The 24,647-nt window shown below is 34.7% G+C and overlaps 4 protein-coding genes across 6 annotated transcripts; 2 read left to right on the top strand and 2 right to left on the bottom strand.

Moving 5' to 3' along the window:
* Positions 1 to 697: 697 nt before the first annotated feature.
* Positions 698 to 8,085, bottom strand: DGD1 (UDP-Glycosyltransferase superfamily protein). 3 transcript variants are annotated; one of them, XM_088208809.1, is made up of 7 exons: positions 7,309 to 8,085; positions 5,251 to 5,283; positions 4,984 to 5,071; positions 3,029 to 3,510; positions 2,673 to 2,939; positions 2,148 to 2,497; positions 698 to 1,595 (listed from the first exon to the last, which is right to left on the bottom strand). In XM_088208809.1, the coding sequence occupies exons 1-7, from the start codon at positions 7,951 to 7,953 to the stop codon at positions 1,061 to 1,063; spliced, it is 2,400 nt and encodes a 799-aa protein (XP_088064935.1). In that variant the 5' UTR covers positions 7,954 to 8,085; the 3' UTR covers positions 698 to 1,060. The 3 variants fall into 3 exon arrangements, with proteins under 3 accessions (XP_088064935.1, XP_088064936.1, XP_088064937.1); XM_088208810.1 differs by lacking the exon at positions 7,309 to 8,085 and having other exon boundaries at positions 5,163 to 5,283; XM_088208811.1 differs by lacking the exon at positions 7,309 to 8,085 and having other exon boundaries at positions 5,153 to 5,264.
* A 1,461-nt stretch (positions 8,086 to 9,546) lies between these two features.
* LOC110810631 (NC domain-containing protein-like protein) lies at positions 9,547 to 11,899 on the top strand. Its single transcript, XM_022036852.2, has 3 exons — positions 9,547 to 9,708; positions 9,857 to 9,930; positions 11,024 to 11,899. The coding sequence occupies exons 1-3, from the start codon at positions 9,689 to 9,691 to the stop codon at positions 11,710 to 11,712; spliced, it is 783 nt and encodes a 260-aa protein (XP_021892544.1). The 5' UTR covers positions 9,547 to 9,688; the 3' UTR covers positions 11,713 to 11,899.
* A 359-nt stretch (positions 11,900 to 12,258) lies between these two features.
* LOC110810626 (Ribosomal protein S8e family protein) lies at positions 12,259 to 16,282 on the bottom strand. The gene is made up of 9 exons (XM_022036848.2): positions 16,124 to 16,282; positions 15,896 to 16,015; positions 15,730 to 15,797; positions 14,641 to 14,749; positions 14,493 to 14,561; positions 13,427 to 13,484; positions 12,811 to 13,046; positions 12,665 to 12,716; positions 12,259 to 12,569 (listed from the first exon to the last, which is right to left on the bottom strand). Exons 1-9 carry the CDS (start codon positions 16,124 to 16,126, stop codon positions 12,502 to 12,504), a joined length of 783 nt encoding a protein of 260 aa, XP_021892540.2. The 5' UTR covers positions 16,127 to 16,282; the 3' UTR covers positions 12,259 to 12,501.
* Positions 16,283 to 20,313: 4,031 nt separating this feature from the next.
* LOC110810594 (receptor protein kinase TMK1-like) lies at positions 20,314 to 24,427 on the top strand. The gene is made up of 3 exons (XM_088208803.1): positions 20,314 to 20,430; positions 20,666 to 23,168; positions 23,705 to 24,427. The coding sequence occupies exons 2-3, from the start codon at positions 20,801 to 20,803 to the stop codon at positions 24,214 to 24,216; spliced, it is 2,880 nt and encodes a 959-aa protein (XP_088064929.1). The 5' UTR covers positions 20,314 to 20,430; positions 20,666 to 20,800; the 3' UTR covers positions 24,217 to 24,427.
* The last annotated feature ends 220 nt before the right edge of the window (positions 24,428 to 24,647 follow it).

The raw sequence follows: 24,647 nt of genomic DNA, 5'->3' as shown, positions 1-24,647 counted from the left end.
TCCAAACTATATCATAGTATTAATTTAATGAAATCTAATATTAATTTATTATTATATTGATGAAACTGTAACGATTAAATTATGTTATAATGTATATAAAAAAATCTAACTTATCATTTTAAAAGAAAAATCAATATCCTGTCATTTTATAAAAATAAATAAATGCACTCCATCGAAAAGCAGCTAATCCACAGAATATATAGATTTTGATCAAACATAAAAACAATACTAATAAAGATAAAGCATACATAGAACTCATAGCTTCATCCATGAAAAAGTCATCCAACTTATTGAAACATCATCTTCCATTAGAAAAAATGAAAACAAAATGAATAAACTATAAAGATCATCAAATTTCTGTCTACCACAGCTTCCACAAGCCATTTACTTCTGAAAGATAACAAAAACAATTGTCAATCTTGCCAACAAGACTTCGGCCTGGTAACGAGATCTTCCCTATTCGGGCGAACAATCAGGATTCAATCTAATGCATACCATCAACTGTTTCTCTCCATCGTGTTCCAAAAAAAAAAAAAGAAGAAATCTGAATACATTTGATTGTTACAGGCAATTGATATTCACAAGTTCGGACAAAAGTAAAATAAAATAAATCTGATCATTATAAATAGACTAACTAAACCTCTCCACCTGTACAAATAATTCATAAACACACAACGGGAATAATCTTATGCAAGTCTTTGTCTGGAATCTGTAAACATCACATTTCATATATTTAAGGGTGAGAAAACAGATCAAATATCCAGACAAATGAGTTTTTTGGAAATCACGAACATCAAAAACAAGAGAAAATGCATCAAAGCCTACTTCAGCTTGATCAGGCATCTTTATAAACCCGATAGCTAATTAAAAGTACAGTTCTTTTCCACTACATATACTTTCACTATCTCCTCTATCTATAAATGCAAAAAAAAATTTCAATAAAATACATTACTGATAACAAGAAAAAGAAAACTTTGAAAGTAACTATGGGAAGAAGACTCCTACATACACAATGCATGGTTTATACAAAGAGCTAGCTGGTGCCGATTTTTATATCCACTTACCAGCCATATATAGGATTTTCTACCTGTGGGGGCAAGAGATGGAGGTCCTTACAGTGCTGCTTATCATAGTCCCTTGTCCCAGGTATTGCTCCGGTGCACAGTCTAAGGAACTCATTTCCTGTCAGACAGTGATGTCCAAATGCCAAACCCCCATCAACCATCTCTGTTAGGCTAGGCATGCAAATTGACTTTCTAACCATCTTTCCACCAGATTCATTTAAATTTGCATTATTTTTTTCATCATTTAAGATTTTATCAAGATCAGAATATTCCATGAATCTTTGGGTTGCAGCCTCCCATGAAAGGTTATATCTTTGCTCAGGAGTCAGGGGTTGAGGCTCACTTGCCAATGCTTCCTTCACTTTGGCAACAAAGTCCTCAGATGTCTTGTATGTCAAACAATTAGGAAATGACCTGAAGAACTCATTAGATGGGTGGTCTGCACATACAACAAATTTCCCCATTGCAAGTGCCTCAGCAGTTGCCGTGCAGAGTACATCACTAACACTGGGATTTATGAAGACTTTGTACCTTCAAGCAAAGGAAAAAAAAAGTGAAAAGGGGTGAAGGAGAGAATAGACTGTTGTACACTTTCTATAGATTTATTGAACGAATCCAAGATAGCTATCAGAATATAAGAGAATATTTGCCTGCATGGGGTTCTCTTCCAAGTAATCTATTCCAATTTGGTTAGTTTCCCTCATCCTTAATTTCTCTTTTCTTTTCATAAGGAACTATGGATACATATGTAGAATCTCTTCCTAACATAAAAATGTCTATCTTTGTTCAATATGGATATCAACCAGGTTACATTTTGAAAGGAAACAATAAAAGTCTGCATCTTTGTATCTGTTCCAAATCCTAAAAACCTATTTGGTAAAATATAATCTTATACCAATAATGGCATCTTAAATGCTCATAATGTACAATGTTTAATGCTTTGTAAAAATCATTTGGATACCTTATCTCACTAGCTAAATTGAGGAGCCTGCTTGAAATTAAGCCATGATACATTCCTTATAGTGCATTTAAATAGATAATATGAATAGAAATAAAAAATGTCGGTTCCCAATAAATCCTTACCCATGAAGAGAATCATCAGCATGGTCCCTCCCTTTCAGAAAATTGAGATTCAGATCCAACTTTCTAGCCATGCTTTGGACTTCATGTGCATCCTCTCCGTTCCCAAACACATCCAACTTAAATCCATCAAGATCACTCTTGTGCTTGGACAACAAATCTATCAACTCCCTGTATCCCTTTGCCCAGACCATCTTGCCTAAGAAATATGCTCCTTTTGAGAATGCTTGCTGCCCAAGTTCTCTATCTGCAGCGATTTTCTCTCCAATTTTCAGAAACTTTGGATTTACACCATGAACATTGCAAATCACAGACTTTGGCAAATCTTGGGTGGCAGCAGAAAGGCGAAGAACCTTACAAGTCAAAAGAAAAAATTCAGTACAACCAAAATCCAACTTTAATTAACAGCTTCAAAGAAAAAGAAAAGCACTGAATATGACCATGAGAAATGAGCATCACAAACCGACTCGACAGCAAATCTACAAATTACTAGTGATTAGAAACAACATAAAAAGGTGTGACACTCACCTTGTGGCAGTATGCTCTTGTGACCCAATTATTTATGTGCTTCACGAGGAAGGCTTGAAAGGCCCCATTCTTCTCCCGCTTGATATATTCCAAGTAATTTGTGTGGACAATGCCAACAACATGGTTGAATTTATCAGTCCAGCGTTTACCATGATGATACCAGTTCAGGTGCTCAGGTTCTTCTAGGATAGCAATATCTGCGTCCTTCGATGGGATAAATTGAGATGTATCACCAGCAGGTATTATGCTTCTCCTTTCTTTTGAAAACTATGAAAAAATTTGAGCAAATTTATCACTTCCCAGAAGACAGTCAAAAATTAATTTGACAGCATATAATTTAATTCTTAAGCATCTACCTTCCCAGGATAAAAGGAGATTTTAAAGTCAGCCTTGAAGCCAATCCGTTCCTCAAGCCAGTTCCATATGTAATTCTCCTGCTCTTCAGGTGAACTAAAAGTTATGTTAGGATAAACTAGTTCTTGATCAGATCTGCAAAGCCAAGGCACCAAAAGCGTGACATTTTGTTTAGCAGATTTGGCCAGATATGCTGCCCGAAATAATGGATTTACAGCTGTTCCTGTCATCCAGGGAAGGCTAGCAGTTGTAACGATCGCAACATGTCTTTTCCCGTCTAACATGTCAGGCTTTGGAAAGTCTAACCAAAAGCCACCATCATAAGAATGTCCGGTGCTCTGAAGGACACTGGCCATCCGTAAATCTAATTCATCACTGGTTTTATCATTCTCAAGTAAGGAGGATTCTTCCACAGATGAAGAATGCAAGAAAAGTTGGTTTTTGCGTTTGCTACATAAGCTTTCAACTATCCGGTCACATATATCTGAAATAACATAAATGCATGGGTAACACAGTCAAACTGGTATAAATTGAACATATACTCCACAGACACAAGAAACAGAGGGGGAAAATAAAGAAATAAAAGCAAAGCAGCAAAAGAGAAAAAAAGAAATATTATAATAGCCTCAATCCTCAAAGGATGGAAACACTAAAATCGAAAATCTCACTGGTACTTCTTAAAATTAGTTCTCTGGTTGCAATCTGCTTCATTTATTGAGAATCAGATTCTCTTTAACAAAACATTAGTTAATGCAAAGTATCGACATCTGATATTACTTCCAAACTAGCCGAAGAATATTAAAGACCACAAGAAGGAGGAAGATAGATTATTACATAGAATGTCCAGTATCTTGAGTTCCAGGAAATTCCCCATATATCAAGGTCCCAAAAAAGTCACAAAATGCACATCCCAATGTTGAATTTCCAATCACGAACATATCTTTACTAAGAAAAAGTTGCACCATCTTAAGTTTTCAAGTCTTTGAGGAGCTTGATGTTAACATCCTACATGCTACCCATTCTATCCACCTATACAACTGGCAAACGTTCAACTCCCACCACTTCCTGCCTCTTAATCAGAATTGAACATAAACCTTCCAGAATAGAAAATCCAGGACCTGTTATCTCCCAATCCATTTTTCTTGTGTTCTCTTCACTCCCTAATTTCTTAGTAGACTTTGGTTTTACTCTCTTCAACCAAACACAGTAGGTAGGAAAATGCAATTTAATTTCTTTGCTATAATTTTTCTGCTGAAAACTTTATTATCATTAACTTTCAAACAGGAGATTATTATAATTCCCGCTTTACTCTATTTTACCTTTAAAACTTAGTTCACCCCCAAAACTCCCAAACACCTTTTTGAACTCTACAACTGAAAGAAAGAAAAACCTCTCTTGGTTCCTCTTTTTTTTGAAGGAAAAGAAGAACCCCTCTGGGTTTCTATGAATATCTAATTTGAAAATCTACCCCAGTAATCCTGGAACATGACCAGACTTGATTTACATATCAAAATAGTTCCATTATGGTTGAAACTAGCAAAACTTGTTCAACAACTTAATCTATATATTGAAAAGGTTCCTTTATGGTTAAAGATAAAAAAGTTTATTTTACTGTTTAGCTTCGTAGTCTCTTTAGACTTAACCACTGTCTAAGGAATGCAAATATAGGCTTTCAGTTTTTCATAAATATAGCTCGGTATTTCACTTTTTCATAAATATGAAGAGCTTTAGTAATTTTACCCAACAATTGGTTTACTTATTCTCATTCCTTGAACTTCATCAAAACCGCAGAGCAACAAAACATATCATCAAATCTTAATAGCCAACACATAAAAGATAGAGTTGGAGGAAAAGGAATTGACGAGAAATGGGTAATAGTGTAAAATATGCTCCAGTGGAATAAATAAGCAATTTAACATTGCACCTTAAGTAGGGAAAAATATACAAAAGTGCTTACCTTTTCTTACACCAAGTTGATCTAAAAACGGTTCAGACTGTCTAACCAAACATGCCAAAAGTTCAGGTACATCCAGTGGAGGTACTTCCTAAATTAAACACAAACAAGAAAGTAGTAAGCATATTGTATCTCCTATTTATCAAATATTTAAAAACTTTGTTCTACTCACTTAGACATACATTTAGTACCAACTGGAACTGCAACTGGCATATAACAAATAAGTTAAACTTTTAAGTGCAAATAAACTCCATAGAGTGGATATTTAACCTTTGACTCTTGAGCCTCCTTATAAAATGCTTTCTGCAAAGAAAAAAAAAACAAACAAATGTGAAAAAATTGATCCAATTACATAAACAAATATGTTAGGAACATAATAAAATAACTACTTCACATAGCTATTGGAAATATTTAGAGAGACATAATGCACTGAGGAAAATTTATTCATAATTTTCTTTTTTTTTTCATAGGTCTGCCATCTATGAGATTTCCTTCATCAAACAAAGTTTTCATCTGGTTAAATGCTTAACATGTAAAGGCATCTATCATTAATGAACGAAAATGTCCATTCTCTGTCCCAAATATGGAAGAACCAGCTAATACAGGTAGAAGGGCACCGAACTCAAACAATTCAAGTGTTAAGAGATTTTATCAAAATAAGAATGTAATCATTGTTTTATTTACTATTAGAAACGTTTAGCTTACATAGGAATTAGTTTTATGGAAAAAGAAATATTATTAAGATGAGAAAGAAAGAAGCATAAATGTGGAGAATAAGACATTCTCCTCGAGTTAGAAAGATTGACATTTACAATACATCATACGAAAGATTAACCACAGTCCTGGTGGGTGGCAGTAATTATCGCTCCCAGTTCCAGCGTAGGTCAGAGAGTGACAGACCCGCAAAATTGACCATGTACCTTGGGCCATAGAGTGGCTAAAAAGAGCATTAGATCTCACAAAGAGAACATCAATCCTCGAAATTCTACGATTCCTCTCCAAATATATTGTCAGCTTAGATAGCAAATATCATATACCTTGGAATATTTATTTAGTTATTCATTTATTGTTTAGTTTCCTTTTGAAGTTCTTTTTTTGCCCTACATCAGCACTTAATGAGAACCAAATAAAAGGTTCCAAATCACATTAGCAATATTCCTCGACGTTCATGTCACCATGAAACTTAATGATTTCCATTTGTCTTCAAAAGGTATTATCCTTCCACCCTTTGTATAGAGGAGAATAGAAACAATAAAACCATTAATTGTGTAATTGGACTATGAAACTACCTCCTAAACTTGTGCAGACCACCATGATTATCAAAGAATCTTCACAACCTAATTCCACCTCCAGCACTACTTGCACCAAGTAATCTTCCAAACAAGAAAATATGGGGCTACCAAAAATAAGATAACCATAAATGATCTGAAACAACTAAACTCACTAATTAAAGCATACTAAACAAATGAGGGTTTGAAGAAGCCAAGCATTCATCAGGTACAAAAACAGGATGCTGAATATGTGGATTTGAGTAAAAGCTTTATCAGTAGTATAGAACCTTATAATTTGAGCATGTGATTTACATTAAGCTAAATAAGAATAACACATTATTTTTTTCAGTAAAAGGAGTAACACATTATGACAGATGTATCTGATATGAAATGGACCTAGATGAAAAGCTGACAGTTGAAGTGTGGAAACTTTCATGAAATTTTAAAGTACGAATACAAACTTTGGGTTTAAGCTTCCATAATCTCCATCCTGCAGCATCATTATTCCTCCATCTTCTTTTTTTTTTTTTTTTAATTTCACCCACAATTTTATCTCCTTTATCTTCTCTACTATATCATCATTATCTCCTCCTTTTATGACCAACTATCATACGAGACCCCACTAAGTCAAGACTCCAACAACCATCATTTCTGCAGAGTTCCAATTTCTTTTATTTCTGGTAGATCTCAGCTCCGATAGGAAACCTCCTAATACTCTTCATCTACCAATATCATAGCAAGTTTCTATTCGGACTTCAAAGTATCAGTTTCAAACTTTTATCCCTTAAAGGAAAATTTCTCAAAGACAACGAGAGGAAAAAGACATGATTAGAAATAAACATATATTGTTTCAAATCTTCCGAAAACACTAATTTCCATTTGACTTTCAGAAGGAGCAATGTAGTCTCAACTTCCATGCAATAGAAAGAGATAACAAGATCCCAGCACAAAATCAAGAAGGAATTCTACTAAATTTGTAACTGAACTTTAGCAACCGCGGAACTAAAACAAACAAAGAAATACTAAAAATTCATGCATAAAAACAACGGTAACTTACCCAACTGGACTTGATTTTCTCAACAAACTCGTTGCTCTTAAATCCGTTGATACTGAAAATCTCCGAAGAGCTCCGCTTCTCTAACTCTCTCAACCTAGTCTTCAAAGCCCTAATGGGCTCCCCCCAATCCCCAAAATGCCCTTCTACCCCTTCCCTCTCCATCCTTCCCCTCCTCCTCCTCCTCCCCTTCCTAACTCTCTCGAACTCAACAATTGCATTTCTATCCTCCTCATCCACATCCACCTCCGCCACTATTGCCTTTCTTATAGCTGACAAATCTATCCCCAGGCTCGTCCTAGCCGGGCCCCACTTCTCTAACACCTTCCTGCTAATCTCCGGCGCCGAATACACCCTCCGAAACTCCGATATCTTCGGCTGCAGCCTCTTCACGAAGTCTATCTCTCCCGAGAACGAAGGCGAGGGCGAATTTACCGAGAAAGCCGACCTCGCCGAGTTGTTGATGAAGTTCTCGATTTCCCTATCAAACGACGAGGCGAGGTTCTTGAACGAGTTAGCTCGATCCCTCATCAACTGCAGGTCGGCATCCGCCGAGTCGCGGACTTCCCGCCACCCTTTCGACAGGAAAGAAAACGCATTCGTCGACAATTGCGACGACGTCGACGGCTGTTGACTGTCGTTCACCATAATTAGGGCTTTCAAATGCTAGTTAGAGCAAAATTGTATCGTTTGCTGGAGTTTTGGTACAGATTTAAGCAGAGAAGGGAAGAGGAGAAGACAGAGAGCGCTGAGATTTGAACGGTTAACATTCGAGAGGGACTTCTGCCCGATCTATATTATTCTGGAAACGGTGTTGCCATTTGGCAGACACGTAGGACGATGACGTGGTTAATGGAGATTGCGGCTGTGTTGACGTGGTAAATAGTCACGTGACGTGATGACATGGCTAACTATGATTCGGAAATGATGCAGAATATTCGGGTCGGTGGGCTCTAAAGATGCGAAGCGCGTGGGAACCAAGTGGAGAAGGCGTTTCTTGTGGGAATTTGCATCTTAAGACAACACGTGTGGGACAACGGTGGGTCCCACTAGTTCTTCTTCGCCCATCTCTTGTCACCAGTCAATTAGTCAGTCACCACCAATCGCCATGCTTGTGATGGAAGAATATTACAATAATCATAATACTTTTTTCGTGGAAAAAATTATTATTTTTTAAAATAAAATAGTAGCAATATATTGATTAAATGCGTAAAATTGCAGCATAATATAATATTATAATAATTTATATTAACAATAATTAAAAAAATTTGATTTAATAATTATAAATTTAAGTTTTCGAATCTTTTATAGAACAAAATTAATATTATGCATATTCGAAAAATACACACTGCGACAAGGAACAACAATTCAAGAATATGACGGGAACCACCTTGTTCCTGGCAGCATATGCGGTGCCTTTTTTGAAAAGATTGTGGGGATCTTGGTCTGAGCCAATGGAGAGAGTTAGGGTAGATAAGTGAAATCACAAAGACCAATTAAACGTCGCCGTATCACCATGTATATACTGAGAATGACATATACATATATACATATGTATGTATGTACAGATGTTTTAGGTGTTTGCGTGTATGACAACGTTGGCAATCCAATTTGATTGGAGTCCAGACATTTGGAAGGTTTACTGCCTCCCAAACAAGCTAGTGGCTGCAAAAATTACGATCCCACCATTAGATTGTCTCATTTGCTCCTCCCCTCATGGTGCACCATCTGTGAATAGTGTCTAACGAGCAGTCAATTCTTAAACCAACATCTGGATTTGAAGGGTTTTTATTACAATAAAATAAAATTAAATATAATAATTAATGAAAATTTAATAGTAATTTTTGAAAATAAAATTAAAAATGATTTGTACAGTGTATTTATTATAATAAATTAAAATTAATGAAAATTCCACGTGGGCTAAAAAGTGTCACGTATGCAGCTTTTGAGTCATAGCATTGGATTTTGTGGGCCGTATTGTTGGCCACCATATGGGCCTTTTAGGCCCATTTTACTTTTCGTCAAGAACAAAATGGGCCTAATCGGGTCCACTAAGATCCCAAACTGAAATTTAAACATGAACTGCCGTGTTCGGGTCGGATCATCAGTTACGAGCGGAACAAATTGACCGGAGGTCTATTTTCTGCCACGTGTACAGCCATGTCACACCTGTCTCTATCTTGCCTTAGCAACGAAGGGTTTTAGACGAGGGCATAGTCGTAAATTCAAGCAACCACCATACCGCTCTGTCTCTGTGTCTTTGTTGCACGCTTTTCTACGGCTTTTTCAACCGAAAGAAATTCAATTCCAGCGCAAGCAAGTTCCCGTTTCGACAGAGAATATTTCAGAGCAGGAAGAAGAGGAAGAGAGAAAAACAGAGAAGATGGGTCTGCTGTCCAACAGGTATTTTCTCTAATTATCTCTTTCATTTTCATCTTTGAAATCTCTTTGGTTTTCACTTATGTGTTTGTTTCTTTTTTCTTATGTAATCTATCTTGCATTATCTTGTTGGATTTAATATTGACGAAAGTACGTCGTCGTATGTTGACAGAATTAATAAGGAGTGCCTGAAACCAGGGGATCATATTTACTCTTGGAGGACTGCTTATATCTATGCCCATCACGGTTTTTTTTTCCCCTTTCCCCTTACCTCTTTGCTGATTTTTTTTCCCTTTCTTCTTTTGGGTTATCCTTTAAATTTGCCTTCCGTGGATTAATTTACTTTTTTAATTACAGTTGTTTAAAACTGTTCTCTTTGTATTAGTGGTCTATTGTTCTGAATAATTGGGTTGATTGAAATAGACATTTGACAGTGAATTATATGTTATTGAACAATTATTTGTGTTGCTTATGTTCTGAATGTAAAAAAAACGTGATAGTCGAGTAGTCATTTTTTCTTTTTGTAGAATGCAAGTATATCAAAATATAAGCATTAGAAGGACACTAATGATATTTCCTGCAAAGTCAGTGAGGTAGGAAAAATATAATTTTTGGATACCATTTTAGTCACATTTGAGAATGTGAAAGAGTTAACATTGATTCTTGAGTTTTAAGAATGAATAGTCAATATTTTCATGCAATGTGAGGTACTGAGATTGGGAACATGGTCACTATGCTAGACTCAGCCGCAGGTGGAGTATGTGAAAGTTTCCATTGTTTGTTTTTTTTAGGGATTTGTAGTTATTGTTCTTCTAAGCAAGGGATTTGAGTTTCTTGTTCTAGCATGGAGCTGGAGATAAGAGTAGGAATCGCTATTGGACTTTCTTTCTGTTTTTGAGAATCGATTGCTCACAGTTTGAGTCACTATTCTAAAAACTGGCAACTTAATCAAGTAGAATTGGTTTTTTTCCATTTGGCATAAATTGAAGTTTCTGATTATAGAAATCATTTGGTCACTTATGAGTTTCTTTTCAAGTAGGTTTCCCACTTCTGCTACTCATAAAGCCATGGCAATTCAGCCACAGTCTTTGTCATGGGTTTATCATATTGATCTGATTGGCTATTCAATAATTAAAATGGCGTTGTTATCCTGTGATTATTTTGCGTTATGCAGCTAGGAATGTCACTTTATTTTAGTACTTGTGTTTTAATGTCTGGATCCTTTTCGGGTTTTGTGCCTTGACATTTTTCTTTGGGAGCATCTTGCGCTATTCCAACATATTGAACACATCTTCTGTCTCTTAATTTTAATTTTTTTTTCGTGTGTGACTGGGACTAGGCATCTATGTTGGAAATGATACAGTCATCCACTTTACTAGACGGGGAGAAGAGGTAGGAACAGGGACTGTGCTGGACTTCCTCGTGGTAAGTTCAGGACCTGCCCGGTCCCAAGTGCCTTGCACAACTTGCACTCCATCAGGAGCAACCCATGGAGTTCTCTCTTCGTGCCTGAACTGCTTCCTCGCAGGTGGCATTTTGTATCGTTTTGAGTATTCTGTCACTCCTGCTATCTTCCTTGCAAAAGCACGTGGAGGAACTTGCACTCTCGCTGTCTCGGACCAAGACGATCTAGTAGTTCACAGAGCAAAATACCTGCTGGAGAACGGCTTTGGGTGCTATAATGTATTCAAGAACAACTGTGAAGACTTTGCCATCTATTGCAAAACAGGGCTGCTTGTTCTGGATCAAGGAACAATGGGACAAAGTGGACAAGCTGTTTCCATAATTGGTGGACCTCTTGCTGCTGTTTTGTCAACACCATTGCGCCTTGTTACCACCAATGTCTACGGTATGGCGGCAACAGCTATTGGTGTTTATTGTGCTAGTCGATATGCTGCTGATATCGGCATGAGAAGAGATGTGGCAAAGGTGGCGGTGGAGGATCTGACAAGGAGGCTCACAACAGGCTTGCTCCAGGTGGTTGAACCCCAACTTTTGCCAGCAACCGCCAGTGACCCTTGTTTGTAAGGAATAATTGTGTAATTTTATTGTTTTTGTGGTCAATAATTTTTGGGAATATGATTCCCAAATATAAAGTACTTACAGGACAATACCTCAAAAGCACTGCTTTATCGGGTTACGTCTTGCTCGTCCTACCAATGAAACAGGAAAAAAAATATGCCGATGTCTATGTAAAACAAGGCTGGTTTGATGATTTGTTTGTGCACTAAACATTAAGGATATCTTGTTGATATATCACGCAATTATCCACAGGACATTTGAAACAGAGAGGGTTACGCTAAATTTCATTTGTAAGAAAATTTTATGCACTAAACAAAGAACAAAAATTTTTAAAATTCAATCAGCCACATGTTTGGAACACAGCGAGCAAATGCCAAGTCAGGCATTGCTTCAAATGCCCATATGTTATTAACATCTCCCTTATTACCTAAATTTTCATATTGCAAATACGAACTTTCTAGGTTCTAGTTCAAAGCCCTCCCTGTAAATAACTGAGATCACCATATTAACATACGAACTGAAGGGTACAAGTTCCTTTTATAACTCCATTACTCAATTCAAATATCTGTTCTTTAATTTATATCCCTCTTGTTTGGCCTCTGCTAACAAAAGACAAAACTGAAATATTTGTTTTCAGTGCAAGTATCCACATGAAAGAAGTTTAAATACAAAAAGCCCTGGAAAATTGTGAAATAATGAGACTACTTTCGGCCATTTTCTCACAACTTGGATAAAAAGCGTGCCAAAACTCCTACATTGTGTAAAAACCGGCATGTTTAGTTGTTTAGAGATCTCCTACACCAGCAAAACTGCATTTATACAACCATCATTCTCTGGGTTGTTTGTCACCTGAGCGTATTTTCCTGCACCCAACACAGCAAATGAGATCCGACATACAAACCAATAGGCAATAGGATCTTTATTTATTATGCAACAGACTCCTAGTGGACTCTCTTACCCCACACAACTTTCCCAGCCGGTGTGACCAAACCCAGCTCACTGACATTAACCTGGAATCAACAGGAAGGAAACAATTAGGAGACAAATTACAGCAATTATATATATATATACACATACACAACTCAAAAACCGATTATAATGTACCTCAATGATCGTTCCTTTAGTCATAACACCAAGAGAAGTATACATTGGACCATTAGGATTTTTCTTGACTCCAATGATTTCAAGATTGAACGTGCATTTAAGTTCAGGGTGTGTAACATGAGCCTTGGTAAAACGCAAACCAGAAGGACGGATGAAACGCTCATATTTTGGAGGCTTCCTAGTAAAACCAGGTCCTACAAATGTAGCCTTAGTGACCATTCTCTTCCACTGCTTGGCTGTAAAGATTAAAAACAAAAGGATATCATCAGATGCATTACCAGAAAACCTGTTCTAGCAACCTATATTAAGACCCTTCCATATTAGGTAATTGGACCACAACAATCTATATTTTTCTTCCAGAAGTACATAATATACCATTCTCGTACAAAATCTATACATGGCATTACTTATGGATTCAATTTTAATTGCCATTTCAAACATGTGCAAGCCACATGGCGACCAAAATCATACTCATAAGTCAGCATCAATCAACTTGATTTTCCATGTATCAAAATTTTTCATGGTATCAGGAAACCCATATATAACAAAATAGATAATAAGTTAAAACATGTTATTTTCAGCTTGTCAGATAACAATGTTAAAGAAAAAAGAATACTTCTTCGTTTCCCGGTCCTGATAACTTTAAACATTTCATCTTCTGCAACAGGCCTGACCTGCAGATAAGAATAAGTAAAACAAATGAAAAATAGAGTTATACTATGTTATAGTTTTGTCATGAGAAAGAGTCATGCGTGCAAGCAAGCTTATTATTTCTAGATCACTCACCATTCAAGCACAAAAAATATTTTTAAATGGGAAAAAAGAGTGAAAGTAAAGCCAGCGTGCAAGATCAAATGGGATAAAAAAAACCAATGATCAGGACAATCACACGGCTTGGAGCTATTACACTTAAAAGGAACTAATAATATCCCCAGAAAGAAACCATATTAATTTGCGGTGTACATAATCAAAATTCTCTTCAACATCATATATGCATTCAACAGATGCAAAAAAGTTCCCTCCATATCACCATTCAAGTTTTAAAAAACATATAATCCACTTTTAACAAATAAGATATGGCTCTTCTGAGACAATTTTATTTCATTGACAAAATACAATGTTTTGTTTGGTCGATAAATATTTAGATACTTGTTCTTTCTTTTGGTAAATATATTGTTTGTTCTTTTTTCTTGAAAATATTAAGTTCAAATTTTTAGCTCAAACAATAAAAGTAGTATAAAATGCATGAATATGTTAGTTATATTACCCTAATGACTAACAGAGTTTCACAGTGTGGCTTTTCTTTTTTCAAATAGAAGGACCTAGTTTCATGCAAGTTATTCCCCAATGATTTTGTCCACTAAATAGCAATATAAATTATACATGTGAAAGACCCAGTTGTCACTCCTTTCAATAACCTGATTTTTACAAGTAAAAGAATAGAAGAAAGAGTAAGTTAACACCCATATCTCTTCTAATAATAAGTGACTGCGAACTGTCAAACAAATAAAATAGACAAATTCACAGAATGGTTGATGCAAGTCTGTGCATTAACCTAACAAAAATTTTGACATGCTTCTGGATCCAAATAAACCAGACTGTAACAAAGAACAATGTAAAATCACAAATGGACATTTATAACAAAGCAAATGAAGGAGAATCAAGTTCGGAATCACTCGTACCTTTGGCAGAGGGACCTCCCACTTCCCAGCTTTCTCTTTCCTCTTTTGCTTTACAGTGTTGCTGAGAACCTATATGAAGCAAATATTGGATTTACTAATGCCATGGTACCCACTTTCATTTACTTGATCGATATACATTAGCAAATACCTTTGCACGTGTCGTACTTTCACGATCCAGAAGGTAGGCTGGAACAGCTCCCTCATGAACTTGATCATCTACCTTGCGCCTTGTTGATGACTCCTCGTGCATGGCCAACCTATTCACATTATAATTTTCCACAAGAAAAGCATTTAGTATATTGGCATTCAGTAGAAAGGATAGCGTTACATTAACAGAATTAGTAAGGCATCAAGCTAACAGATCATGAATACATTGATGAGAAGATCGTAGCATGTGAAAACATCTAGTTGTAGAAGTTGGAAGAGAACAGAGTATGAGAGGGGTCCAATTCAACCAAGCATTAACCCCAAAATTAATTTGTTGGCATATATGTTGTTTCTCCAATTTGTAACATGTAAAACCAACCTCTTGAATGCACCTTCTAAGAAATCACCATTTAAAACTAAACTAACAGGAGAAAATGGAGCAACCAAATAATGAAGGTTCTAGAGGCACAACTTCTCCAGAAAGTAGACAATATGCTGGAATGGAAAACCTGACAGCACAATTGAATGATGTCTTGGAAGCTTTAGTTTTCTTTCTGGATTAATTGCAAGTAGGGAAACATTTGAATCTGAGATCTCCGGGAAAAAAGAGTTTGAGTGGCTACCACTCAGACAATGCCACAGCTACATCTCATTTTGGGATAACCAGAGCAAAATTTTTCAACAATAGAACAACAGTATCTCTTAGGAAGACAACTAGACAAATAAAGAAAAAATAGAAAACCATCCCCTAAACATTAAGAAACAAAAAGAAGATCTGCTAATCGTTAATGACGAAGCTAAAACGGATAAGTCAAGAGCATAACAAAGTTTTGTTAGTAGTTTCTCTTTACGAAAAACATGTACAGGAAAATTAACTGCCCGATTGCAGCTAGCTAGTTGTTCATGGAAAATTAACAGTACATCATTTCTAGCAAATTTTGTCTTCGAAACTTGATTGACCAACCAAGACGAACAGTATATCCTCCTCAGAATTAAAGAAGATATGTATGAGTACATATTGTAATACAACTCAATTTTTAAAAAATTAAACAAAACAGAGGCACAAATGAAATAGAAGTAGAATACTGACGTCTTTTTCATGAGAACCTTCTCGGCATAATTCTTCTTAGCAAGCATCTTACCCTTGATACCTAGAGCCTGTTCATCCAAATCCAACGAAGACAACAAAATCAGTTCATAAAACACAGAAAAACAAAATACGCTACTCAAGCACTCCACGATTGAAACAGACGGACCTTCTGCGCCATGGCGGAGCGCTTATGAACTTCACGAGCCTCCTTCTTGCGCTTGCGCTCGAAGTAGTCATGGCGATAGCCATGCCTCTTCCTGTGCAGCTCTATGTAATCTCCTTGCGGCTATTATTCCCCAACAACAAGAAATCACGCAAAAAAATTCAAATGAAAATTAGAAACACAGTAATCAATCAACTCGAAACAAAAGCATAATGATGCCGAGGAACTCACCATGGCGTCACGGTTCTGAGGTTCAGTTGGAAAAGAGAGAGAGAGAGAAACAGAAGCCTAGGGTTCTATAAACGATAATGAAAATCGGGGTTTAGGAGGATTTGTTCGGTCCGCTTCTCATCCAATCAACGGACAAACATTCACTCAGTTGACCTGGGCCCAACCCATTATCGATTTATATGCTAATTTGCCGCTTGTCGGAGGAGATGGGCGTCCACATCGAGTCGGGTCAACGGACAAATGATGAAGTCGGTTGATCCGGGCCCAGCCCATTATCGATTATAGGCTTATTTGCAATTCGTTTCGGGTTCGTGTAGATCTTGAGGCTTCTGCGGTAATCCGAGCCATGTAAATGCTTGTGATAATTTCCACTTAATTACAATTTAACTCTTAATATATTTTTTTTTTGTAACATATAATTTAGTAATTTACCCAAATTTTTATAAAGGGTAACAAATTGTATACAAAAACTAAATATATATATATAAATATAAATATGTGTGTGGGAGTTTATATATTTATTGGGGGTGTGATTAAATTTGGGATCCATTAATATAGCAGTTTGATATTTAATACTAAGAAATGACGTACTGCTTTGAAAATGGCTAATCTCAAGTTCCATAATTTCTCTTTTAAGAAATTCCCACGACAGTCCTGGCCCCGTCGCCAGTCATTCTATAAACACTAAGAGAGGGGAAAGTAGCAGAGTTTTTGGATTAGAAAATGACGTCTCTCCTTTTTTGTGGTCTTCGTTCTTGATTTTGACACGTGAACAATAAAAAAAAAATATTACAGTTAAAAAACTGTATGTACTCGTGAAATTTTCTTCCTTAACAAAAAAAAATATTAAAATATATTTTATTAGTTAAAATATTTACAATTAAATAAATAATAATACTTGTTTTGTTCTGTTTTGTCATTATATAAAGAAAAAAAGTATATACTTCCTTGAAAATCAATGTACGAAACATAACATTTAACAATATACCCAAACAATAAAATAAGAGAGCGAAATTACATTTGCACCCTTCTCTGTTTGCTGGTAGCTTTGGGACAAACATCATTCCCCATTCTTCACAGCTAATGAATGGTATGGAAAATTGTGGGCATATATAATTATGGGCATGCGAGGCATTATACATTCAATAATAGGGACCCTAAAGGGACTAGTGTCCAACCAAGGAAGTGTCAATTGCATTTTGTCAATTTGCTCAATCTAGTTGCAATTGTTCCCCCCCCCCCCCCCCCCACATGAGATAGGAATTATTGGGTGTTTTTATAATGTATTATAAAATAAATATTGGTTGTATTTATGGTCAAAATAAAAATTATTAAGCTTAAATATCAAATTTTGTATAATTTAAGAGACACTAAAAAAAAAAACCCATGTCTCAATTTTTAATGAATATTTATGAATAATTAATTAATCGCATAATAATTATTTGCTCGTAGCACTATTTTTCAAAGTTAATTGAATATTTAATTTAAATTATGTAATTTTGTAATTTACGTGTTGAGAAATGTAAATAGAAGCTTGTGATTGTTAAGTTTGAAATACAAGTAAATAGTTGATTCAATTATGCATTGGTTAAAATTATTTAATAATTAATTGAGAATAAAATAAAATTATATTAAGATTATTTTGTTAATTCAATGTGAAATTTGGATAAATGAACAAAAAATTATATTTTATAATTTGAAATAAAATTATATTTTATAATATATAAGTGATTATCTTTAAAAAATTACAAGATAATTATATTTGTTTAAAACTCTGTATAATTAAATTTTATAATTTATATAACTATCTTAATCAAAATTAAAATTTTTATATTAAATTATGATTTTAAATTATATGTAGTTTAGTAACTATATATTATATTTTGTTTGTGTTTTATTATAATAGTCGAATTAGTATCGAATTTATTAAAAAAAACATGTCCGATAACAAGGCCAACTATAATATATAATACAATGTGTGTATTATATACTTGTATTTATGTTTGTATATACATGCTTAAATAAAAATTATAAAACTTTAATAAAAAATAATAATAATTTTGAAAAATATAAAAAAGCAAAAAATGAAAGTGAAAGGTGGCCTTCGGCTATTTTTGACTCCTTGTCTCTAAGCGATCCTCTTTTTCTTTCTTACTACATACAAAAAAAAAACTCAGCATATGACGTGGGGCCCAGTGGATCAATCAAAAGCCTTACTTTACACCGCCACATGTCACCAATTTTAGATTCAATCACGGATAATTATTTTATTGATTTTTTAAATTAATTAAAACTATTATTTAAATTTGAAAATATTAAAAAAAAAAAAAAAAAAAAAAGAGATTAAGAAATTCGATACGCGTCCTACTTTTGTTGGTACTTTGAGGGGACACTCATGATTGGTCCAACAAGTCCATATTGATATTATAATATATATATAGATTATATATTAAAGTACATATTTTTTAATAAACAAAATACGTATATGTATAATATAATATGAGATTTAATTTAATTATTAATCAGAATAATGCATATTATAAATAATTTCAACACATTATATAACTATATATCCGTAAATTAAATAAATGCCGACAATTAAAAGAAAAATCAAGTTTGTATTGTGAATAGTCAAATATGACACGTGGTCTTTACACGTGTGAGTACATGTTTGACTGCGTACGCAAATTGGTTTGGGAGAAGCGTTCCGCCACCGAGGCCAAAAAGTCAAGAGCATCTACCGAACCCCGAGTTCGATACTTGTCTACAGTCTAAACCAATTCAATTAATATAGATGAAATATTATTTTCATAAACATATAATTATTTTGTTTATTATAATATAAATATAAATTATTATGTATGGAGAATCGAAGCCAATTTATCCACCGACAAATAAATCAATCAACACTAATCTTATTTGACATTTGGATTTTTTAGTCTCGACAACAAAATTGATTTGATAAAATCAATTTTCTATTATAAAACAGTGTTGATATATGTGTATCCATACATACATATATATATATATATTATTTGTGGTATTATTCGTTGTAACATTTTAAATGTAGTATGTTTTATGAACATAATTATACCATTGTGTTTGTATTTTTATTCCATTGATAAGCATAAAAATAAAAAATTACACTAATTATATATTATTTAAAATAAAAAATAAATTTATTTTTAACCGTAATTTGTAAATATATAAAATACAATATCATTATTATAACAATAATAAATTTACTTTTATTTTTTAAAATAAATTTAAACCTTATCATATCATTGTTTTGAGGAATTAAATGATTAGAGATAATAAAAATATTACACGAACTATAATAATCAATTCTATAAAAAAAAATATTTTATCGTTCTATAAAATTTAATTGTATAAAATATTTATAAATATCTGTTAAGTGTTATAATTTATTTATTTTATGTCATTCATTTGCTTAATGTATAATTAATTAAATTATAATATAAATAAAAATATAAATACTTTATATTATTTTACAAGTATATTTTTATAATATACTTTTTATTTTTTATAGAGATATATAAATTTAATAATTATATTATGGTTTTAATAGTTTAAAGTTATTATGTTATAAATAAACTTTACTGTAAAAACATACTATTATTTATGAGATTATAAAGAAAAAATTATCATTGTAAATAGAAATGACTATTGACGAGTATATAAGAAAAAAAAATATTTATATTTTATTAAAAACATAAATAACATTAAAAAAATATATTATTATTATATCTTTTATATTAAATTAAATTATAAATAAAATTAAGTTTTAAGGTATAAATTTTTTTTAAAACTTTAATAATAAATGAGAGAAAAAAAAAATATTAATAATTAAAGATAGTGAATAAAAAAAATAAACATCTTGTTCTATTTTTTTTGTATTAAAATGAATCATAATTTTATAATAAGAATATAATTACAAAATATAATTAATAATTTAAAATGACAGTGCTACCTATCTTCTTACAGTATTTAGAATTTTCTTAGAAACGTATATTACAAAAAATTACAAAAATAAAAACTCAGAAATTTAATTATTGATCCATTGCACGATCCAGGAACATGGGCAATTATGTTATTCAAAAAAAAGAAAAAGAAAAAGAAAAAGAAAGAAAGAAAAAAAGAAAGAAAACACGAGCAATTATGATAATAACCTCACCACCCTGACATTATCATGTGGATAAAAAGTCAATAATACCCTTCCTGGTTTTTCATGAGATCATGGGTGTGTGGAATCAGGGAGAGAAGGCGAAGGAATGTCAGAAGATGTGGTAGATAATTTCGAATACATATATATATTTAGAAATTATTTCTAATACATACATAATAATTAATCTTAATTATCGTATTTTTTTAATCTGTCTGTGTTGGAAATCTCTCCCCCAAGATCCACTTTCAGTGGTGCATTAACTGCTCAAGATTAAAACTCTTTTTACTTTTCTTTTTCTTTTCTCGTCTTTAGTTTTGGGTTTCTAAATTGCCTCTTATTGTTTATCTTTGGTGTAGCCTCCTAGTGATCTGGGTTTGTGTGTTTTTTTCACAATTTCTGCAACATTTATGGCGGGTATTTGAAGAAGGAAGCCATTGTTGCTGAAATGAAGCTTCGGGTTTACTGCTAGCTTCGAAGATATTCAACCTGCCATGAGAACCAGTCCGAAGAAACTTGTGTTAGCGCTTGTTTGCTCTCTTGTCAGGGTAATATTTGGCGCCACAGACCCTGATGATCTTGAGATTCTCAACCAGTTCAGACAAGGGTTAGAGAACCCGGAGCTTTTACAATGGCCTGAAAATGGCGACGACCCGTGCGGTTCAAAGTGGAAACATGTATTTTGTTCTGGTTCAAGGGTTACCCAAATTCAAGTTCAGAACTTGGGGTTGAAGGGTCCTTTACCCCAAAACCTTAACAAGCTCTCCATGCTCGCAAACCTCGGTCTGCAGAGAAACAGTTTTTCCGGCCAGCTGCCGTCCTTCAGTGGTTTATCGAATTTGCAGTTCGCTTACTTGGATTACAACAGCTTCGATTCGATTCCGGCTGATTTCTTCGACGGGCTTACGAGTCTTCAAGTTCTGGCATTGGACGATAACAATTTCAATGCAAGTACTGGGTGGTCGTTCCCTAAATCTTTGCAAGATTCTGCTCAACTGACCAATCTGTCTTGTATGAGTTGCAATTTGGTAGGTCCATTGCCCGATTTTCTTGGAAACTTGTCATCTTTAACCAACCTCCGACTGTCGAGAAACAGCTTATCCGGCGAAATTCCGGCGAGTTTTACTGGCATGGGCTTGCAGACTCTGTGGTTGAATGACCAGAGTGGCGGCGGCTTGAGTGGTTCTATTGATGTGGTGACAACAATGGAGTCACTTGAAGTTTTATGGCTACACGGCAACAAGTTCACCGGAAAAATCCCAGATAGCATTGGTAATTTGACGCTCTTGAAGGATCTTAATCTCAATGGTAATCAACTTGTTGGGTTAATTCCTGATAGTTTAGCAAATATGCCGTTAGATAATCTGAATTTGAACAATAATCAGTTTATGGGTCCGATCCCTAAGTTTAAAGCTGCTAATAAGACTTATTCCACGAATAAATTTTGTCAATCTAAAGAGGGTATTCCTTGTGATCCTCAAGTAATGGCACTTATTGCGTTCCTTGATGGGCTGAATTACCCTTCAAGGCTTGTTTCTTCATGGTCTGGTAATGACCCATGTGGAAGTTCATGGCTGGGTTTAGGATGTAACTCTAATGGGAATATTGTTACTCTGAATGTACCTAATTATAATCTTAATGGTACCTTGAGTCCTTCAGTTTCAGAATTGGATTCCCTCACTCAGATTAAGCTTCAGTCTAACCATTTAACTGGTTCGATTCCGAAAAGTTGGGCTACCTTGAAATCTTTGAAAACACTGGATCTTAGTGGGAACAACATTGCTCCTCCTCTACCAGATTTTAGTAGCACTGTAAATCTAATCATACTTGGTAATCCTCTATTGAATGGTAACCATTCTGCGGTAGCCCCTTCTGTGGAAAACAATACATCTCCACGGAGTTCAGATTCTCCAACCATCAGCCCATTTAGTCCAGCTAAAGGTTCCAGTTCTTCGAGTTCTCGTAATAATTCCGTGGAATCAAGTAAACCCAAAGGTTCTAAGAGGTCTGTCTTTGTGGCAATTATTGCTCCTGTTGTGAGTTTTGCTGTTGTTGCTTTTATTGCTGTTCCTCTGTCTGTATATTGCTGTATGAAGAGAAAAGAAAGTACAATGGCTCCAAGCTCTCTAGTAATTCACCCAAGAGACCCGTCTGATTCTGATAACACGGTTAAGATTGTGGTTGCGAATAACACCAATGGAAGCACCTCCACAGTGCCAGCGAGTGGTTCTGCGAGCTTACATAGTAGTGGTATTGGTGATTCGCATATCATTGAAGCTGGAAATCTGGTTATATCAGTTCAAGTTCTTCGAAATGTCACGAAGAACTTTGCCCGGGAGAATGAACTTGGCCGTGGTGGTTTTGGTGTAGTTTATAAGGGAGAATTAGATGATGGGACACAAATAGCAGTGAAAAGAATGGAGGCTGGTGTTCTTAGCAGCAAGGCCTTGGATGAATTCCAGGCAGAAATCGGAGTTCTTTCTAAAGTTCGTCACCGTCATTTGGTGTCTCTCCTGGGTTATTCCATTGAAGGTAATGAGAGGATTCTAGTTTATGAATACATGCCTCAGGGAGCTCTCAGTCGGCATCTATTCCATTGGAAAAGCTTCAAATTGGAGCCTCTTTCTTGGAAGAGGAGGCTCAATATTGCCCTGGATGTTGCCAGAGGGATGGAGTATCTCCATACTCTGGCTCACCAGACCTTCATACACAGAGATCTCAAATCTTCAAATATCTTACTCGGTGATGATTTCAGAGCGAAAGTCTCAGATTTTGGGTTGGTGAAACTTGCGCCTGATGGAGAGAAATCTGTTGTGACAAGGCTTGCTGGGACTTTTGGATACTTGGCTCCAGAATATGCTGGTAAGCATTCTGTATTAGTCCTATCAGATTAGTTTCGTTAAAATTTTCAGAAAATATTATGAATTTTCAATTCATAAGCAGTAAATATATGTCTTTTGCAATCTATTTTATGATGGGCTTTACACCAGGAGCTAAATGCTTCAAGGATTGAATATTTCCTTTTCTTCCAGGCTTTTATTGCACGATAAGCAATATATATATTAATTGCACTCAGATGCAATGGGATTGAATTTGCTATATGATAACATTTATTTACCCAAAATTTCAGAATTTCTAGTTGCATTTTCATTTGTGGTTAGTATATGTACGTGTATATACATCAACAATTTATTATATGTTGAATTTCGGGATTATGAAAGTTCATCCAGAATTCACCCAAAAGGTTCGACCTCTCTGATATTAAATTTGACAGTACCTTTTTTTTCCCTTTCTTTGAACTCATTTCATCATCCTCTTTTTATGCTTCTGTAATTGCACATATATATGTATACACACTTCTGATATATGCTGATGTTGCATTTTCTGTTTTGATTCAGTGACAGGAAAAATTACAACAAAAGCTGATGTCTTCAGTTTCGGGGTCGTGTTGATGGAGCTTTTGACTGGTTTAATGGCACTTGATGAGGATCGGCCTGAGGAAAGCCAATACTTGGCTGCATGGTTTTGGAAGATCAGATCAGATAAGGAGAAACTGAGGGCTGCTATTGACTCAGCTCTCGATGTTAAAGACGAAGAAACCTTCGAGAGCATTTCTATCATTGCTGAACTGGCTGGACACTGCACTGCAAGGGAACCCAACCAGCGGCCAGATATGGGTCATGCCGTGAATGTTCTTGCTCCACTTGTCGAGAAATGGAAGCCTCTTGATGATGATTTGGAGGAATATTCAGGCATCGACTATAGCCTTCCTCTTAACCAGATGGTGAAGGGATGGCAGGAGGCAGAAGGGAAAGATTTCAGCTACACGAGCCTGGAAGACAGCAAGGGTAGCATCCCGGCAAGGCCAACCGGATTTGCTGATTCCTTCACTTCAGCCGATGGCCGATGAAGAAAAAATGAAGGTAAATTTGTACTTGTATAGTCAAACAGTTCGTTTCTCAAGGTGTAGATAGAGTGTCTTGAATCTTTGTATCTGAAATTTAATGTTAATATATATGTATTATATGTCGTATGTTTTCATTAAGTTGGAGAACCTGATGAACTAGAGTTCTCATTTGTAGGCTTTGAACTACTCGTAATGGAATTTTGAGGGTTATGTCTTTGATATTTTAAAAATAATATATTTAAAACATTATGATATAATAATTAAAGTATTAATATTTATAATTAATATTATTTTTGTATGATAAAATTATTGTTCGTAATTTAGTACAAATATGTTAAAAAATTTATGAAATTAACATATAATTCATAAAATAATTATGTAATTATTTTCTTACTATCATTTTTATATAATATTATATAATAACAAAATATATG

Source organism: Carica papaya, chromosome 8 (genome assembly GCF_054855325.1).
Source record: "Carica papaya isolate Zhongbai chromosome 8, ASM5485532v1, whole genome shotgun sequence".
Classification (NCBI taxonomy): domain Eukaryota; kingdom Viridiplantae; phylum Streptophyta; class Magnoliopsida; order Brassicales; family Caricaceae; genus Carica; species Carica papaya.
This window is presented reverse-complemented; position numbering and strand designations above follow the sequence as displayed.

What these genes read in the sequence shown, in the direction of transcription:
- DGD1 (XM_088208809.1), bottom strand. Translation starts at nt 7,953, where the DNA reads ATGGTGAACGACAGTCAACAGCCGTCGACGTCGTCGCAATTGTCGACG. An exon ending in TCTCCTTTTATCCTGGGAAG is followed by an intron (nt 2,940 to 3,028) that starts GTAGATGCTTAA and finishes ATTTTTTCATAG; the next exon opens with TTTTCAAAAGAAAGGAGAAG. An exon ending in GCTGATGATTCTCTTCATGG is followed by an intron (nt 1,596 to 2,147) that starts GTAAGGATTTAT and finishes CTTTGCTTGAAG; the next exon opens with GTACAAAGTCTTCATAAATC.
- LOC110810631 (XM_022036852.2), top strand. Translation starts at nt 9,689, where the DNA reads ATGGGTCTGCTGTCCAACAG. An exon ending in ATGGGTCTGCTGTCCAACAG is followed by an intron (nt 9,709 to 9,856) that starts GTATTTTCTCTA and finishes GTATGTTGACAG; the next exon opens with AATTAATAAGGAGTGCCTGA. An exon ending in TTATATCTATGCCCATCACG is followed by an intron (nt 9,931 to 11,023) that starts GTTTTTTTTTCC and finishes GACTGGGACTAG; the next exon opens with GCATCTATGTTGGAAATGAT.
- LOC110810626 (XM_022036848.2), bottom strand. An exon ending in AAGGTTCTCATGAAAAAGAC is followed by an intron (nt 14,750 to 15,729) that starts GTCAGTATTCTA and finishes TAATGTGAATAG; the next exon opens with GTTGGCCATGCACGAGGAGT. An exon ending in AAAGTACGACACGTGCAAAG is followed by an intron (nt 14,562 to 14,640) that starts GTATTTGCTAAT and finishes TGCTTCATATAG; the next exon opens with GTTCTCAGCAACACTGTAAA.
- LOC110810594 (XM_088208803.1), top strand. Translation starts at nt 20,801, where the DNA reads ATGAGAACCAGTCCGAAGAAACTTGTGTTAGCGCTTGTTTGCTCTCTT. An exon ending in CTTGGCTCCAGAATATGCTG is followed by an intron (nt 23,169 to 23,704) that starts GTAAGCATTCTG and finishes GTTTTGATTCAG; the next exon opens with TGACAGGAAAAATTACAACA.